This window comes from Battus philenor, unplaced genomic scaffold (genome assembly GCF_028537555.1).
Source record: "Battus philenor isolate CCGP_79_NKW_IND1 unplaced genomic scaffold, ilBatPhil1.0.hap1 SCAF_4, whole genome shotgun sequence".
Classification (NCBI taxonomy): Eukaryota; Metazoa; Arthropoda; class Insecta; order Lepidoptera; family Papilionidae; genus Battus; species Battus philenor.
In genome coordinates, this window is record NW_027181704.1 from 3,672,849 (window position 1) to 3,691,151 (window position 18,303).

The 18,303-nt window shown below is 33.4% G+C and overlaps 1 protein-coding gene across 1 annotated transcript in view; it reads left to right on the forward strand.

Annotated features, from left to right (window-relative positions):
• LOC137928615 (uncharacterized) overlaps positions 1–18,096 on the forward strand; it is a 32,959-nt gene extending 14,863 nt beyond the window's left edge. Inside the window, exons 6-12 of the mRNA XM_068771513.1 lie at positions 3,493–3,641; positions 5,423–5,591; positions 9,916–10,109; positions 14,503–14,623; positions 16,245–16,434; positions 17,167–17,309; positions 17,490–18,096. Of these exons, the coding sequence (XP_068627614.1) occupies positions 3,493–3,641; positions 5,423–5,591; positions 9,916–10,109; positions 14,503–14,623; positions 16,245–16,434; positions 17,167–17,309; positions 17,490–18,053 (1,530 nt within the window). The 3' untranslated portion in view covers positions 18,054–18,096. The remainder of the gene's footprint in view (positions 1–3,492; positions 3,642–5,422; positions 5,592–9,915; positions 10,110–14,502; positions 14,624–16,244; positions 16,435–17,166; positions 17,310–17,489) is intronic.
• Positions 18,097–18,303: the final 207 nt, after the last annotated feature.

Here is an 18,303-nt window from a genome sequence, read left to right on the forward strand (position 1 = left end):
CGATGCCCGAGGGCTGCCAGGGGACCTCGGCTTGATCCGTTAAATATTCCTATTTCACCGGATTGTATAGAGTGCAGTATTTTTAAGTGATAAGCCTGGAAATGAAGTGCTATTTATATTTCAAATATTGCTAAAGTAACCACAAAAAATATCGTTCGAATTTGTTGTGGGCAGTTTTTAGATCAGTGCGCGCTTGGAACCCTCGTAGTTTTAAAACGGAAAATGCGTTACAGGAGAGTTCAATTTAAATCTATTCTATTCTAGTTTGTATCAAATTGGACTTTTCAGGTATTTTTCTCATGACGTGTACAAGTGGTCACAGTTAATGATACTTTTTGGATGACACTATGCATAATTCAATAAATAAAATCCCCATTCAAGCGAATCGTTTACATTTTTGTAATTAGTTTTTTAGTTGCTATGGTATTTATTGAAATTTTGTTAGGTTTAAATTATTTTTGAACTTTTTAATACCTTTAAGCAATGATTAACAATTATGGCTATTAAAGAGCATGACCTATAAATATACAAATCAATACGTTTTTACTACTTTGGTTCAAAATGGAAAATCTTGTTTAAAACTGTTCCCGTGTTTGTTAGTTAGAGAAGATAGTATCTCCAGCCCAGCAGTTGTGAATTATACGATCTTTTAACCGGTATTAAATTAAATATGCATAAACCATTTGACAAACAAAAAAGAAGAGTGGTGTATGATACTGACATTGGTCTGATCTCCGACAAACTAGAGAGTTGATGAATTGAAAATATCAAGTGACAGTGGGCAGGTTACACAAAGCGTAGAACGGATGGCCACTAGGCGTTTAATGTTCTGGAGTAGGGTCTATGAACCGGTAAGCGTAGCAAAGTACTCACGATGTGGAGACATGACTTTTTTCAAGTCGTAGAAAGATGCTGCATGCAGATCGCTTCCAACAGGTTCTACATGAAATTTATGTGGGAAACCAATGTCCAACAGTGGAAATCCTACGACTGAAATAATGTTAATGATGGTTAATGTTGGACCAACAATAGAAAATAATTTTTAATCAATGTTCTATAGTTTCTATCAAACTAACCATCGACGTCTTGAGTGAAGAAGTAATATTAAGAGCATATCCACGAAATAAATCATATTCGTAAATAAGATTAAAACGTTGGATTATAACTAAAAGCACCGCGCTTATGTTCCGAAGCTCTGGAGCTTCGCCAGATAGTTATTTGCCGTATCTGAGCCGTGCAGCGAAATTGTTTGCCAATGCGAAAACTTTGTTTATCGGTGGAACGCCGTGTTTTTGTTTATGTTAAACTAAACGAGCGAAAGCGAAAAAGTTTCGGATCGTTCTCGTATCTGACATCTGTAGGTATCGTAAAATCCGACGGCCGATCCTAGCTGTCTCCCATCAAAGTCCGTCGTAACAACGAATCCTCGGCAATCATTGCCCGATACAGATAAAATATTTATAGTTAATCTGGATTCAGAGAACAGACAATAAAGTCTTTATTGCGTTTTATAGAACTACCTCCGAATCTTCACTTTGATAGTCATTTTTTGAATATTTATCGTAGTAGTTCGTATTTAGTTTTATAATATTGAACTTTCTTGTTGGAAAAATAGATGCGGTGTATCTACACGAGATTACAACATAACGTTTTTTTTATCTCGAAGTCTCGGTTAGTGAACACGTTGATAAATAACTGCTGATTATTGTTTAATTCTAAAAATATTACAGATCAAATTACACTCAGACTACAAAAGTAATATCTTTAGGCTAATGGCACCATGTAACGCTTTTACATATATTTTAACAAAACAAATAAAGCACCATCTCACAGTATTTTACAGGATGATTTGTTATTGGTGTAAAACAAATCTCGTAAATCTTTTAAAGGGGTGAATGTAAAGCTTATGTATCAACAAAAAGCTACAAATCTTCGACTCCTTCAAGCATCTTGCATTAAAATTATCGCTTTAAATATGATAGGTTAATAGCATCTGGAAGTACAAAATCTTCAGATGTAGATAGTAAGTAGTAGTAAACAATAATTAATTTTAATATAACGTAATTATCATTTTGAAAAGGTTTTTTTTGCTAAATATATACCATATGTTATTTATTATTTCTGAAATCATCGATCTTTAGAATTGACGTTAAATGAGATATACCTTCACCCTCATAACCAATTACCTTGTATGTATGGCTTCATGTTGCATAAAATTAAGGTTTTATTTTATACGACTATAATATTTATTAACGTGCAGTAATTAGCGGTGTTAAATTGCATGCGCTGCGGAACATTTGAATACGGAAATAATTATGAACTTTTTAAATGGCTTTTAGTTTTCAATTTAGTAGCAAATTTAACTATCGATATGCTGAAGTCAATTTAGAATGACATTAAGATCATGGTATACGAGAGACGTCTCGTAAAATATGACTGGTGCTTTGATGACAATGACTAATACATTTTTTTGGTTTCGTGCTTAAATTTTCTGGATTTGCAGGATACATATAATTCCTCTTCCCCACGAAATCGGTCACCACCTTGGTCATCATTATCACTACCTTTGTCGGTTTGCACGAAAATCTTATATAGAACGCTCTAGCGCTACGAACTAAGCCAGGCTCCGAAGCTACTAAGGAGTCCATTGTTGCGAGTACTGAGGCTTGTTGAATCTCTCCCGTCAAACATCTAATGCACGTCATTGCTCGAAATTGGCGAGCCGCAATGAGCTCTAGAAACCAGATCAAAATAGAGTTTCGTCGATATAACATGCGATTGTCATGCCGACGGCTAGACTGGCCATTGCATCTACACATAGCGACCGATATACGGGTGTACCAGGAAACACTAAAAGATGTGTATATCTTGTATTGATTTATTTTAATAGAAGCCTTATCAAATAATACGAGTACAATTGACTTATCTCGATTTCATTATTTTTGTCTAACGTTGGCAAGAACGCGGTACTATTTCGGGTGGTTAATTATAAATCTAAAAGTTGTAAAGGCGTGAATGTATATTCTTTAACAATTAATGTATGGGAGATATATATTAAATCAATGCTTTTAGAAATAATAAATAATGTAATGATAATATAATATGTATAATATGAGAAATCGTTGTCAAATTTCTTATAACTAGATATTAAGATTAGTCATTTTTTATTATATATCCTAGTAGACTCTTTACTTACCAAAAATATTACTATTCCGATATAAAAGTATAATGTTAAAAATTTTAATGTAATAACTCAAGATAGATTGATTTCAAATAAGTTTACAAGCTTTAAAGGTTTTTACTGAAAAATGAGCTTTATATTGACATCTTTAAAGTTTTTACATCTATGAATCATACAAAACCCTGGTTATCATCATACTAACATTGATGAGGCGTATCGTTGTTTTTATATATAGGTCGGCTGTGTTTCGTCAATTAATAGTTATTGCAAATATGGTATAATAATTTAAAAGTGATTATGTTTATACTTAGGTGGTGAGTTCGCCGTTCTGGTCGTGGTCTCGCGCCGGCTGGATGTACACGGACTGCTTCTTGCTACTCAGTGCCACGCTCACAGCTCACCGTATATCCACTGAAGGTGAATCCAGTGCAGTCAAGAGGATTGCGTCCAGATATTTGAGGTATTATTCACATTTTCTCTAATGTCATTTAAAAATAAAGAAGTTCGAAGTTGTATTCTTAAGGGAATGATATTCATTTAATCAAATTATACTTTATCTGCTATATATTATTTCAGCGAATAGATAGACTGTAAGAAAGTGATCTTAAAACCACCAACTGCTTTTTTATTTATAACGAAAACAAAAAAAAAATCTTTCTACAAATGAATAATATTTTAATAATTTATGAACACCTGTTAAAATATATTATCAGTTATATTTTAACTAGCTGTGGAATCCTCGTTTAGAGTGGCCTGCATTATCTTCGATGTGTGTATATCCAAAAATATCAAAACCATTTTTGGTAATTTTAAACATTCCAAAAAAAAATGTTTAGGCCAACTTTCATACCTATATGAGTTTGAAAACATGAATTTCTTGTTCCGATGAAATACTTTTAGATATGTTCTTAGATAATCTCCAGTCAGTGAAAGGAATATTCCAACTAAATTTCAAGCGTAAGTCTTATCATGACCAGTCAGTATATATTTCGAAATATCTACTACACATATGAACTTTTTTTTTCAGCGCCTTGTAATATTTAATAGCATTTTAGTGGTATTTTTTATTTGCCGCATTTTTACAGAGTAGGAATAAAACGCAGTTTGGAATAAATTCTCAGTAAGGAAATTAAAGTGATTGAGCAGGTAGTAAAAACTAAAACATATTTCAGAATACAAAATACCTTTAATTAGTTCCTCTATTTAAAAATAATCACTGAAACATTTAACTATTCAAGTATACGTTACATAGTTAAATTTAATGCAAATATAAATGAAACTTGTTTGAAAATGAATATATTCTATTTAGAGTAATTAGGTTCAAAATTGAGTACGTTCGAAAATGAAAAATATTTATTAGTTAAATCCGACTGTATTCCTATTACACGTTATAATTAGAGATGTAATCGAGGCATGATTTCGATAAAATTTTATTTGCGTAAATATATTTTTTTATTTTGTTATTTACAGAAGATAGTACATGAATATTTATTTTCATAATTTCTCTTTACATTATATACAGCAAATTTATGTATTGGATTTTAAAATGGAATATTAACTTTTGTGTTACCGCATAATGTAGTATTGTACACATAATAATATCATTATTAATAACTACAAGTTATTTTAACTACCCAAAAGTGTCGTTAAAAGTGGGAATCAAATTAAAATTGCGGCTAAGCACAGTTAAAGTATTGCAGATCGTTTACATTATAATCATTATTTCAGTCACAGGATTTACATTGCAAGAAATAGGCCTCGAGATATTTCCAAAAAAACTGGTTGGTAGCGGCCTATATCCAACACTTTCTGACCTAACAAGTTACTCTGCACCTATCGATCTGTGGTCTTCACACCAAAATCTTAAAGCCCCGGAGGCCCTATGTTCTGTGTTTATGTTTATGTATTCCAAAGAAAGTGTATGGTTTTTATGGCCTCCGTTTTTGAGGGCGTACACCTCTCTCTTATTGTGGGAAAGGGACATTTACATTTTTTCATCTGTCTTTTATTTAAGCTCTATTCTTCACATAATCGTTCATTCACTCTTCTAACATATATCAAATAACCTAACATTCTCATTGATTTCAATATCCTTCACTGCATCGCATTTCATCCTCTCAATTATCACATTCTATCCATAACAATGTATTAGAGTCTATTCTTATTTTAAACGAGATTAAGTTTTTATCTGTGTTACACATGTATATTTATAACAGTTTATAGTGAAAGTATTTGTTGCAGATTAACTCCGGCGCTGATCGCTGTGATATTATTCTATGCTTACATCTGGGACCACATCTCTTCGGGACCCATGTGGGGATCGCTTGTTACAAAGAACGCTGAAGTGTGCCAGCAAGGCTGGTGGTGGAATATTCTCTATGTGCAGAACTATTTCGGATTTGAGGATATGGTTAGTATTTGATTATGGTGTTACCAAAGGTAAAACCGCAGGTTATACACGCATAAAGTTGAGGTTAATATAAGCCACTTCGTTCCTTTAGGCGCTTATGTTTTTTATCCCCCATTTCGTCGCTTTTTACTAAGACGCGGTATAGCAGTTCCGGTACCATTATATCTAATAAATCTCGATAACTTCGTTCTAGATGATGTTAAATCGATATTTCCTACTAGTAAGCGTGAGATATACAGTTTTAAGATCGATTACCAACATAACCGACTACCGTCTGACCGACATAGTCAACCCAGTCGTTAACCGTTAGAGTATAACTAGAATTGTTAATTACATATTTATTTTAAGTCAACGCTCGCGGTGGCGGCGCCGGAGCTTTTTTCTCAGCCCAACCTCTCCGAGCTTTCCTAAGATACGGCGCAGTAGCTTCAGTAGCACTCAAGTTACAATGTTTTAATACCAATGAAATGATCATTGTGTTGATATTTTTGAGGACTTTTGTTTATATGTTTCTTGAGTATAGAAGACATTAACAGAAACTTGCCCTCAACATAATTTTTCTAATATTAGATTTATTAAAACTTGAATATTGAAACAATTGCAGAATATTATACTTATTTGTTAAACTTAATTAGGTAAACATAGGCGAGAAGAATCGTCCGAATAATCGACCACCAGTAATGAAGAATATGGTGTGTAATATAAAAAAAATTATCAAGTGTAGGTGAATATAGAGAGGTATATTTTGCAAGTGCTAGTTAACTCCTGCTGTAGTACAAACGAAGTAGACAAACATCAAGATGTTTTTCCTAGAATATCTCGTGTGCATCAGTCGCTTTCATCGTCTTATCGCTTATATCGTATAGTGGATTATATTGCGGATCAACCACGATGTGTTTACTTTTATAACGTGACATTAGTATGAAGAAATTTTTACCAAATGTTTTTGATCCTTTAGTACTGCTTTTCTCGAAACCGCCATATTCTACATAACCAAGAGCATGTATAAAGATATTGTGGCAAAATAGATTTAATATAACGTGAGAAAAGAGAATTAAATTTAACTTGAAGTACCATATTAAGGTCAAAAGATTAAGCTTTTATTTAGCCTTTATTAAAAGGGTACGATGTTTGAATATATTGGGAAATTCCCTAAACGTACCATTTCAAAAATAAAATGCCTATGCGATGGGTTCGTGTAATAACGTCGTTTGCATTCGTCTAACGTCCGCGTCAGAACTGGCGCAAGTAGTTGTTTGGATTATTCCGATGTTGCTCTCAGAATAATGAGGAGATTACTTAAGAGTCATAATGATAGCGAGTAAGCTAGTAGATTTACTATGCTGTTAAAGATATTGCAAGAAGTAATTACTGTACTATTGACAACATTTAAAAACTCCACCTACTAACTAACCAAGAGCCTAGACAGGTTCTTTTGGGTTTTCAAATATCTGGTAGGTTTTTGATCTTAAAATAAGAATGATTATCAACATGGTGTGTTTAGTCTTACATTACTAATAACATACTAGAATTTATCGTCATCATTTCAGCCATAAGACCTCTACTGTTGGTCATGAAACTACCCCATAGATTTCCTATAGAACCGCAACAAACTGCTTGCTTTCTGTGTTTTCCGACGCTGCACTTACTCGACTGTGGTTTCCACTCCAAAGCCTTCAAACCCCATCGGCCGTTAGTTCTGCGCGCTGTGTGCCTGGCCCCTGCTACTTCCACTCGCTAATCTGTTGGGCTTTGCCGGTTACTTTCGTTCATCTACGGTTCTCCTCATGTACTATATTAAGTGTGAAATAATTAAGTAAATCTAATAAAAATCATACGTAATATTGAGACACTATCCTAGAAGGAGAGGATATTTCCTCACGATATATTATCTCAACGTTCGGAAGAATTAACGTTGATATTAACTCAAAGTATTTACCAGTTGAAAGTCTAATACATGAACATTTATTGTGTTAAAATAGCACTACGCATTTACAAAATTATGTTTTGTCTGCCATAAAATTTCATTGCAAATAAAATTTTAAGGTTAATAAATCAGACGTTTACGACTCCTCAAACATTTGCTATTTATAATCTAATATAAAATAAATTAACAACGAATGTCCTTCTATTTTGTATCATTGCAAAAGAGGCATAATCTATTCTGGGAATATTAATAGTGCAAAAAAAATGCCAGATTATTATAGAACCGGCTTATTGGCTATTGACCCTTTACACGCATGCATACTCGGCCTATGCCTAGTACGGACAGTCAAGTGTTTTTATTTAGTAAACAACAAGAATTGGAGGTAAATAATCTTGAATTAAAAACTAGAATTACGTCTTCACCAACAGAATTTTATCCACGTCACATGTTTTGTAGATAGACGATACCTTTTTGAGTATCAGATAAAATCTGACCTACACTTGATTTATTACATCTTTTGTATTACAAATTTAAACAATTCCACGCTGGCCTGCGCAGAATAGTGATATTATAGTTCTATCTAGAACTATTCTCGGAAATACTATGACAGTTCTGAATATAATTTTCTAGATTGAAACATACCGTACACATGTACCTGACTAACCTTTAATATTGATTGCAATGATATATACAATGATTTTGATGTTTAGTTTAATAAAGATAAGGATATTTGATTATAGGTAGAACTAAGACAAAATATTATAATGCTCAAAACATTTAAGCAAATGTTGTGAATGGAGACGATAATAGCTTAATACGACTATATAACGAATGTAACAGCCCATGCTGATGCTCTTGTTATCTTGTAGGAGCCCTTGAAACTCAAGTTACCGTTCAGACATGTAAATTAGACACCTTAAGCGTCCCACTTCTAACCCGATGAAATGATAAAAACACCATTACGCAAAGTATAATAATAAAAGTAAAAGGTAGTGGGCAGGTTAGAAATCACACAGAACTGATGATCACTGGTGTTTAAAAGTTCTGGAATGGACCACTGGCAAGCACATAGGATTTCCACCCACAATGTGGACAGAAGACCAGTCAAGGTCGTCTGAAGACATTTGATGCAGGTCGATTTTCACCGGTATATTTTAAATTTATAAGGAGAGGCTTTTGTCCAGCACGAACGTTTAGCGGTTGAAATAATGTAAATGGTGATATAGTATCTATTTTTTGAGAAATGAAAACTACTTTTTTCCAAAAATTGTTGGTTGCTTTTGGAATTTCACTTAGATGTAACAATTCAATACATATTTTTGGCAAATCGATATTCATATTACGATAGTAAGGATGTCAAGGACGATATTGAAATAAAACAGTATCCTATAATCTAAGGTGTTTGTTAATGGAACACCTGTTATCAGTGTAACGGGATGACTCAAAGTGAACTCTCAGTAAAGCTAAAATGATTACCTAATTTGTATATCGAAGTTCAGTTTATAGATGTCGTTCAAAGTAATGACACAGATCGACCCTTTTTCGTTTTATTGTACAATAAACGGATTTATTATAATTGCGTTCCATTTTTAAGATTTCAAATGTTTCAATTTTGAATAAGTATTCTTTTGTCTATCCAGAAAGTGAAAAAAAATCGACGGAAAGTTGTCGCTATGAGGTGCTTTGTTAAAAGTTACGGTAAAATAATATTTTTAAAAAACATTTTTTCTGCTTAGTTTTGACAAAATATTATTTATTATACTGAGAGTATTGGAGTTAAAGTCGCGAGTTGTCACTGTAAGCCAGCAGCGTAAGACCGCGATCTTTGGGGAAGGTGCCCTTTTCAGCCGGCATCTATTGGCTGAAACGTTGACGATGATGATTCCCATGTACCTATGAAATATGGACGTTTGGACGTACCTAGGCCTTTCACCCGTGACCATGTGGCATCCAAGGAATCAAAACAGCGGAGACCCAAAATAAGAACTATGCCGTAATAATCCGTGAAAAATTAGTTTTATTTTATGAGTACTTTTGTGTCTCTTGGTAGTATTTTAAGACAAACTAAGTTTGCTCTATTTCGTTTGTATAGTAGGAACACGCAAAACGATAGTTAATGTAATTGTGTGTATATTGTGATGCAGTTATGAGAATATACTTTAAAAAAAAACTGTGATGCGCGGTCGTTTCAATAGGTAACGAACTGAAGTGACTTTTGGCCGAGACTAATGTAACTCTTCTTTTCCACTAGACCATTATTTAAGCTGTTACATGGACATCGATTTTTATATTACTTATTTTTTGGGAACATCTGATATTTTAACAGTAACATTGTTTTACAAAATATATAATGTAATTATTCATAAATAGTTGTATAAAGTTAACGAATTGTTCTAGTGTGCACCACAAACCCACCAACTAGCGTTGGACATGCAGCTGTCTATCCTGGGAGGTGTGATTGTTTGGTCAATGCAGTCAGATATGCCAGCGTTAAGAGCAATCCTGCCAACACTGCACGTGTGGACTGCTTTCTCTAGGTACAGGGTCACGAAGGAGCATCGCCTCACCATGCTGGCGTACCATGGCGTCAGGTACGTATCATTTCTTTATCTCAACATTTGCTAGTCCACGTAAGTTAATCAGTAACACTTGTAAAAGCCGCAAAATGTATGTATGGCTCTTTTGCTGTAAACAAATTTATGGTACTCTTTATCCAAAAATCAATGGTTTCAGTAATAATAAATAACTTGATGATAATACTTAATGGAATCAGACGTTACCTTGCGGAAGTCCATCCTAAGTAAGAAAAGGATCAATATTTAGCCATCCCTCCACGGGGCATCTTCAGGAGTTATGTTACACCGATTAGAGCCAAACACAGAGTGCACTCTGAAACACGCGTTGAGTGATTTGGCGGTAGCAGTTGTGTGATTCGCATTGTTTGCCGCATACGCATTTATCAGCGGGCTAACGGGCGGTGCACTTTGTTGCACGACTTATAGGTAGATGCGACGTGGTTAGGCCAGGGACCTACTAGTTAAGGTAGGAAGTCGATAGATGCGGGCAGAGTGACACCGGACATCGTGGCGATCTTTGGTGAAGGCTTATGTCTTACAGTGAGCGCCCATCGGCTGAAAAGAAGAAGAATATAGTTAGAATTTATATTACTACATATTAAAATTAATTAATGTTCACGAATTTGTGCTGTCTTAAGTTATTGACTATTCATATCGCAATAAAAAAAAAACTAATGTAACATATTTTGGAGTGTTAGTTTAAAAGCTTTTTGCTCACAAATGAGTTAAACGTTCATCCCTTTAAAACTTCTACACATTGAACCCTGTAATGTCATCACCCTGTATAGTATACATGTTTATACTTTTAAATCTTAGAAAGGATCTTTATTTATTTACTTAACTATATTTAAAACTGTACCTTGTTAATGTTGTCTTTGGATGCTAGTTGCAGGTCGCTTCCAATTGATCTAATTACAAACCTTTGGGAGAGTCTAAGTCCAGTACGTTCTACAGTTGAAATGTTGATATATAACTAAATATGTAAACGTAAATAAATAAAATTTTATTGACTTGAGAAACGTTGTGTTGACTTTTGTTGAATGAAAAAAGAATTAAAGAAAAGCGGGAAATTCTTTTCTTCAAATTTGTTTTTAAAGTCATAACAAATAACCGAACAATTGGATGCATAATCATTATAAGTTGAAATGTTGGCTTGTTATGAAAAGATCTTTTAAAATAAAAAGCGCATAGTTGAGTGTAACCACAAATTATATTTGCTTGTCTGCTGTTAGATACTTCGCAAATAATTACAATAGTTAGTTTATCTACTAGTGATTTACTGTATTCGCATTTACAATTTGTTATCGAAAATAATTAAGAAAAATTAGTAATTTATGAGTGTGGTAACGGTCAACGACTTATGTCTTTGAACGATCTCTGAACTCACCGTTTCTGAACGTCATCACATGCTTACAATCGGGAAATCTATTCGTTTTTTTTTATTAAAACGAATTTGTCAAAATTTGTGATATAAAGTACTACTAAAATCGTTGTATCGCTCATTATAAAGGCGCGACAAGGTGGAGGCCGAAGAAAATATAGTATTAGTGCTGCTGTTGCGAGCGTTGTTTGTATGAAGTTGATACTTCACCCCCGTCTCACCGCGCACATGCCTAAGGCGTGGTACCACTGTTTCGGTAGCGTTATAAGATTTTAAAAAAATATTAATTTCGTGTGTATATTATATGTTATAGTTACTAGACAGCTCGCTGTCTTTTACTAAGGAGTTTTTTATTTTAATAGAAAAAATATTGCCTAGTTACGGTAACCTGCCTTTTACCTCATTACAAATAAAAGGAAACTGTAATAACACGTTAAATTTTAGTTTTTTTTATTTATATCAAAATACTGTCTATTCTTGTGTGTTTTATTTTATTATTCCAACCAATCTAGTTACCGGCTAGCGACAGAAATTAATATACAATTATTTGAATATGCTAATGAATTGCGTACATCTGAGATAATATTGATTCAAAGCACGCGTAATTATAAATAAATATTTAATTACATATCCTTAAAACTTGTGCCATTTGCCTTATCTATAACAAATACAGGATGATTGGTTATTGAAAGTTATAATAATGAATGTATAGCTTATTTGATAACTAAAAGCTTTTAAACCTTCTTCCAGTTACTCTGTAGATCAATATGAAAGTTCACTGGATTTCGCCAGGCCAATAAATAGAGGTAACTTATCACAGTACAAATTCTGCAGAGACAGATAGTATAACATATAATAATTCATTATCATATCTACTCGTTATTTCAGCCCATAGAAGCCCACTATAAGGTATAGTCTTCTCCTAAGTTATCTATGGGAGGATATACTATATTCACCACGCTCGAAGGGCGGGTTTCCGATTGAAGTGTGATATAATATCACACTTTAATCGGAAACCCGCCCGAAGGAACGAAGAAGAACGAAGACGCCACTACACATTTTCTAACATCCTGTATAATTATATATATATACACACATACATATACTACACATACATACTATAAAATATATATATATATATATATATAAAATGTAAAATTAAAGTATAGTATATATATATATATATATATATATATATATATACTTTAATTTTACATTTTTTTAAGTAAATAGAAATATGATTTCACAGTTTTTTCCTGGATTGATTATAGGTGTAAAAACCATAAAGGTGTGAATGCATAGCTCATTTATAAGCAAGTAATAAAAAGTATAATAGAGATAAATATAAAACTTTTATTCGTTCAAGACACGATAGAAAGAAGACGGACAAATTTACAGACTTATGTTATACGTAACAGTGCGGCTATTAATATGTCATATAAAAGTGTATATTAAAAAAAAATATGAGTTTGACCGGCGCAGGATTGAGTTACCTTTGTTCTGCGATCTTCCGGCTCGTCGTACCCCAAGGCTCTATGATCGTTTACATTGAATACAAATAAGTTTATATTGTAACGTTTCCTTTAAACGAACGCATAAATAAAACAGTTCCGTTATACGTGTATTAATTTGAGAAATGTGTCTAATGGGGGAACATGACCCGTTTGACACTTAACTAATATCCTCAGGCATATGTCAAGCCTTTAAAAGCTAAGATCAGGGGTACAGAAACATAATCTATTTAGTAAGAATCTGGAGTTCTATTTATTTAGCCATATTGAAAACTTTGGCAAACATATCAATCATTATAAAAGGAGAATTCTTTCATCATATCTATTAAATAAAAACGATTTTCACTCTCATGTTTCAGTCTTCATGGTCCACTGAAGGCCGAGTAACCTTTATTTTTATTATGATGCTCCACATGTTGTTGCAATCGTGAAGCCCAGCACGAGGTTTGGTGTTAAATGATGAGTGGATTTAGTCGGACCAATTACAATCTATGCGACGTTTGTTCTTGACTTTATCATCAGTAGTTCGAGGCTTTGGCCGTTCTTTCTGACTATTTGGTCGAAAAATTCAATTTCTCAACGAAGGCAAAAAAATAAGACTTAAGCCTTGTCGGATATTTCGTTCGGTAACCAAAATAATGACTAAAGGTTCTATCTTAGACGATATTTTATACTTTCGAATGTCAAAAAATTTTGGTTTCCAGTATAAAATAATAATGCTGTACTAAACATGAAGTTCAATATCAACTAATTCACCATCTAGTTTTTGTTACTTTTATCATGATATCGGAAGGCCGCATGACGTCCTTGGCAGGATACAGGCCTCCCTCATAGATTTGCAATAAGACCGGTTTGAAGCAGCGTGTATCCAGATTGTCTTTTATCACATAAAATATTTAAAATCCAGAGCTGTGTTAACTCAATCTTTAATTTCTTAGAACTGCTGGTCAAAGGTTTGATTTACAGCTGCGGTGAACACGTTTATGTGATTTTGCCAAGTTTCATCAATTGTGAATTGTAAAGATTTTTGCCGTCCTTGTGGATTAGCGGCAAGGTTTATGGACTCTTGTTAATAACACTACCAGGAACCTAATTGCTACTTATTCGTTTACAGATAGAAACGACAATTCTGTATTAGATAGAATGCATGATTACAATTCGATGTGCAGAAGATATAGTAAATACATTTTAATTGACAAAATTTACCCAAAGTTAACAAGGATAGTAAATATTACGGATAGTTATAATCCTAGCATTGTGTGACTGATGGGAAAAATAAAACAACTAGTTTATGGTATATAATACATGTGTGACAGTATAGTGAATTTTCTTTAAAATTCTCAAGCGTTCGAAGAATATGTTTACGCAAAAGTTCCAGAATTTCACCATACAGATTTCTTTTAAAGTATTGTGTCTAATGAAACTTTTCTGTCTTACCACGTGTTTTAAATTACTTCCACGTCACCTAGCTTTTGAAACTACAATACAAACTTTATATTTCTCTTTTTATTTTCAGCGTTAGCCAGCTGTACAGGACGGCGCGACTAAGTTATACTTCAGTAATCCACCGCTCTACTCCTTACTTGGTCGGTTTAAGTCTGGGGCTAGCTCTGAGGAACAATACGCGACATAGCAAAGTAAGTCGTGCAGCCACATTCAACTATAATAGAATCGACAATATTTACAGTTCACTAAACAAACACTTCTACGAATCTCCTTTGATGGTTACTTAGAAATATTGCGGTTGGATCGGAAGGGGATATAAGAAATATTGTACTTTTGTATATGGAGTAAATATTTATTTATCGGTGATTTTATTGTGTTGAAGTAACTGAACTAAATTCAATGCGGAGATATTCCTTAGAAAGCTTATGACTCATACGAATCAATATTTGTACCATCTATGATTGATATACTGAAAAATTGTCGTAAAGATTTTCATGTGTGAAACGAACAAGATTTTATTAAGTATTTTAAGGTACGGCTGATTATTTCTCCTTCTTCAGTTTGATTCTTTTACAAGAAACTCTTGTTCAAGTAACTTCAGTTGTATGCAATTTTCTTTGCTCAATATGTTTTTGTAATTTAGGAAAATATTAACTAATGTTAACGAGGATTTAAGTAAAATATCAGCATGGGGAAAAGGTACACTAGAATTCTGTATTTGTCGAAAATAAGCTACCAACCTGCCCAAAAAATCGTTTATAAGCTATAGAGATATTTAAAAATGAAAGTAAATAGACAACATATGATGAACAATCGGGAAATTAAATCTAGATTATCTAGATTGCAGGAACATCGGGCTTGATTACCCCGAGCTCGCGGCTCGCCTGCAGGTGCTGGGAGCAGTAATCCGCGCGATCGTTACAGACAGACATTAGCTAGCTTGCGGCTCGAGTATCTTAATCTTGTATGTGTGGAGTTAAATGACGTATGCACTAATGTATCTCCCCGAAAACCGCAAGCTTAGATTGTAGGCAAGCCGCCAAGCCTGAAATACTGTCGCGATACTGCCTTGTGGCCGATTCGCAAAGCCGAGGTCGGGAGCCAAATGACGTATACATGTTTTTATTCGAACATCCCCGATTGCGTGGAAGTGGGACAACCTTAGCTACATATTATCGTATTATTGTTTCTAGGATAAATCTAGGACCACGCATTTTTGCTAATATAGTTTTTAATGTCCTATCCAGACCATTGTTTCTTAACTTTTTTATGTCATGCCCCACTGGAGCACATATTAAAATTTTTATGTTCTACGTAACGTATATAATTATTAATATTAAAAAATTGAACTGTTCACTTAAGAAACTTATATAAGGTTTAAAGAAGAAATCACTTGGAAATTGTAAACGAAACGCAGTTTTTCAAAACCACGAAAAACTAAAATTCAAATTATAAATTATTTTTATCTAATAATTATTTACCGCAGCTATAAAAGAATTTAAATTTTTGGTTAATTTTGCACCAAGGTAGAAAGTTAAACTCGTGTCGAGTCAGTTTTCTAACTACCCCCCTTAACAATCAAATTGCCTCCCGGGAGGCGTGAGTAACACTAGGGTAAGCTTATAGAGTAAATATTTGTTCTTTTCCACTAAAGAAGGTAAAACATAAACATCAGATTTTAGGAACATATAGCTGATCAAGATATTCATGATTTACTAGCTGTTAAATTTACCCTAATTAAAATTTATAGTTTTCGACTTATAAGTAAATGTGTTTCACTTTGAAATAATTTTTAAGCTTTTTTTCCTGTAGATCCTAATGACATTCGGCTGGTTAGTCAGCGGTGTGCTATGGACTCTGGTGTGGTGGGCAGGCTTCGATTCGGGTTCAACGCAGTACCGATACAGTGCAACATTTGCTGCTCAGTATGCCGCGTTGGCACCGATATCGTCGGCTTTGGCAATAGCATGGCTAATATATGCAGTGCACAGCGGACATTGTGGTGAGTGTGTAACAACTGATTGGAACTAAATCTGGTTAGCGAATTCGCAGGAACGATTTGTTCCAAATATACACAGCGGTTTTAGCTAATTGTTCCAACTGTCACTATTAATTAATTTATCGGATGCAATTTTCAGAAGTAATTTTCGTACTGAGAAGAAACGAAATATGTAGTAAATTTTTGTATTTTATTTAAATATTAACTAAACAACTTTTCAGTTTAATAATAAAAATAATGTTGAATAGAATCAGGCGGTATTTTGCGGTAGTCCATCTAAGTAAGAAAAGGACCAATATTTAGCCACTTCCGCACGAAGTGCTTTTCTTACATAAAAATAATGTATATTATTTTATATATTTTAGCGCTAGTGGTTTTATGGTTTTTTTTGTAGCAATTATCAACTCACACGTTTTACACGTTAGCAAAAACTTTCTCTAAAGAAAAAGAGAATTCAAGCGACTGCGCTAAAAGTTCTCCTAACTATCCAATAAGACCATTCGTAAAAATAATTTAGACGACTTTTAATGATTTTTTCAAATCAAACAATAAAATGCTTTGAAATTTGTTAATTAATTTTGATAAGTTTTAGGACTCGTGTTTGCGAGTCGTGTCGAGTTATGAAAATGTCGGAATTATAAAATTATAAATAATATTTTTTCCATTATAAGCTAAGCACCATTTATACAATAAAATGTATCTAATCTCTGCAATGTTTTAAATTACTTGTTACAGAGTTTCTTAGTAATCTTCTATGTAGTCGACCATTGGCTCTTATCAGTCGTCTTTCGTACGCTCTATATCTCTGTCAGTTTGTTGTGTTCCTGACAAATGCAGCGACAGTTAAAACCGCTAGAGAATTTACCTTAATGTCATGTGTGAGTATAAATACATATGTTATCACATTCGGAGACTTATACCCTTTATTACACAAAATATGTAATACTAAATAACTCATATTCATTCTTTAACAATAACAATTCTAATTTTTATTACTATTTATCAATACAAAACTAAAAATAGATCGTATAAAAATTATCTGTTATGGTCTGTTACAGATTGATGTTCAAGAAATATTATGGATATTTTTATCATCAATTGTATTGACATTAACATTTATTATTCCAATGCAATCTTTACCAAAGATACTTTTCTTAATGTCAAAAACAAATAGTAAGGAAAATGTAATTGATGAGCCTGTTATCACTGAAAAGGTACAAGAGCAGTCTGAAAATCCACGAAAGAATGAGAAAGTGATGGAACCTCCATTAATAAGAAACAGACAAACTCTTATAGCCCACAGAGAAGTCTTAGAAGAGATACCAGAAGATGAAGTAGAGTATGAACACCAAAGAAACAATAATGAAGGTTTAGAGGAAATTATAGAAGAAGAAGAAGATGAAGAAGGCGTGGATGAAGTTCAGGAACATTCGAACGAAGACGATTTAGAAGTAATTGAGGAAGAAGAGGGCGGTGAAGAAGATTATTGGATGAGAGAAGAAAGTGCTCAAAGAAGATCCTTTTCTAGAAATAGTGACAGAGATCTTGACGACTGGGAAGTGACGGGTAATGGAAACGGTCGAGATGGTGCTCAGCATTATCGATTTTCCAGAGAACGATGACTTTGAATAAAAGTTTTTGCGAATTGTCATGATTTTTTTTTACCTTAACAATTTATGCCTAGTACAAGAGATGACGATAACGGTTTAATTTTAGAGGAAACGTACATATTGTTTGAAGTACCTATAATGTCCGGTATCCTTTATAATCTACTAACGCCGTTCATCGACGTATTAGAACTTTAATTAAGGACTATTTCTACGTAGGAGCGGTAAATTAGGACGTATCATATATTCGATAAAAGTAAACTCA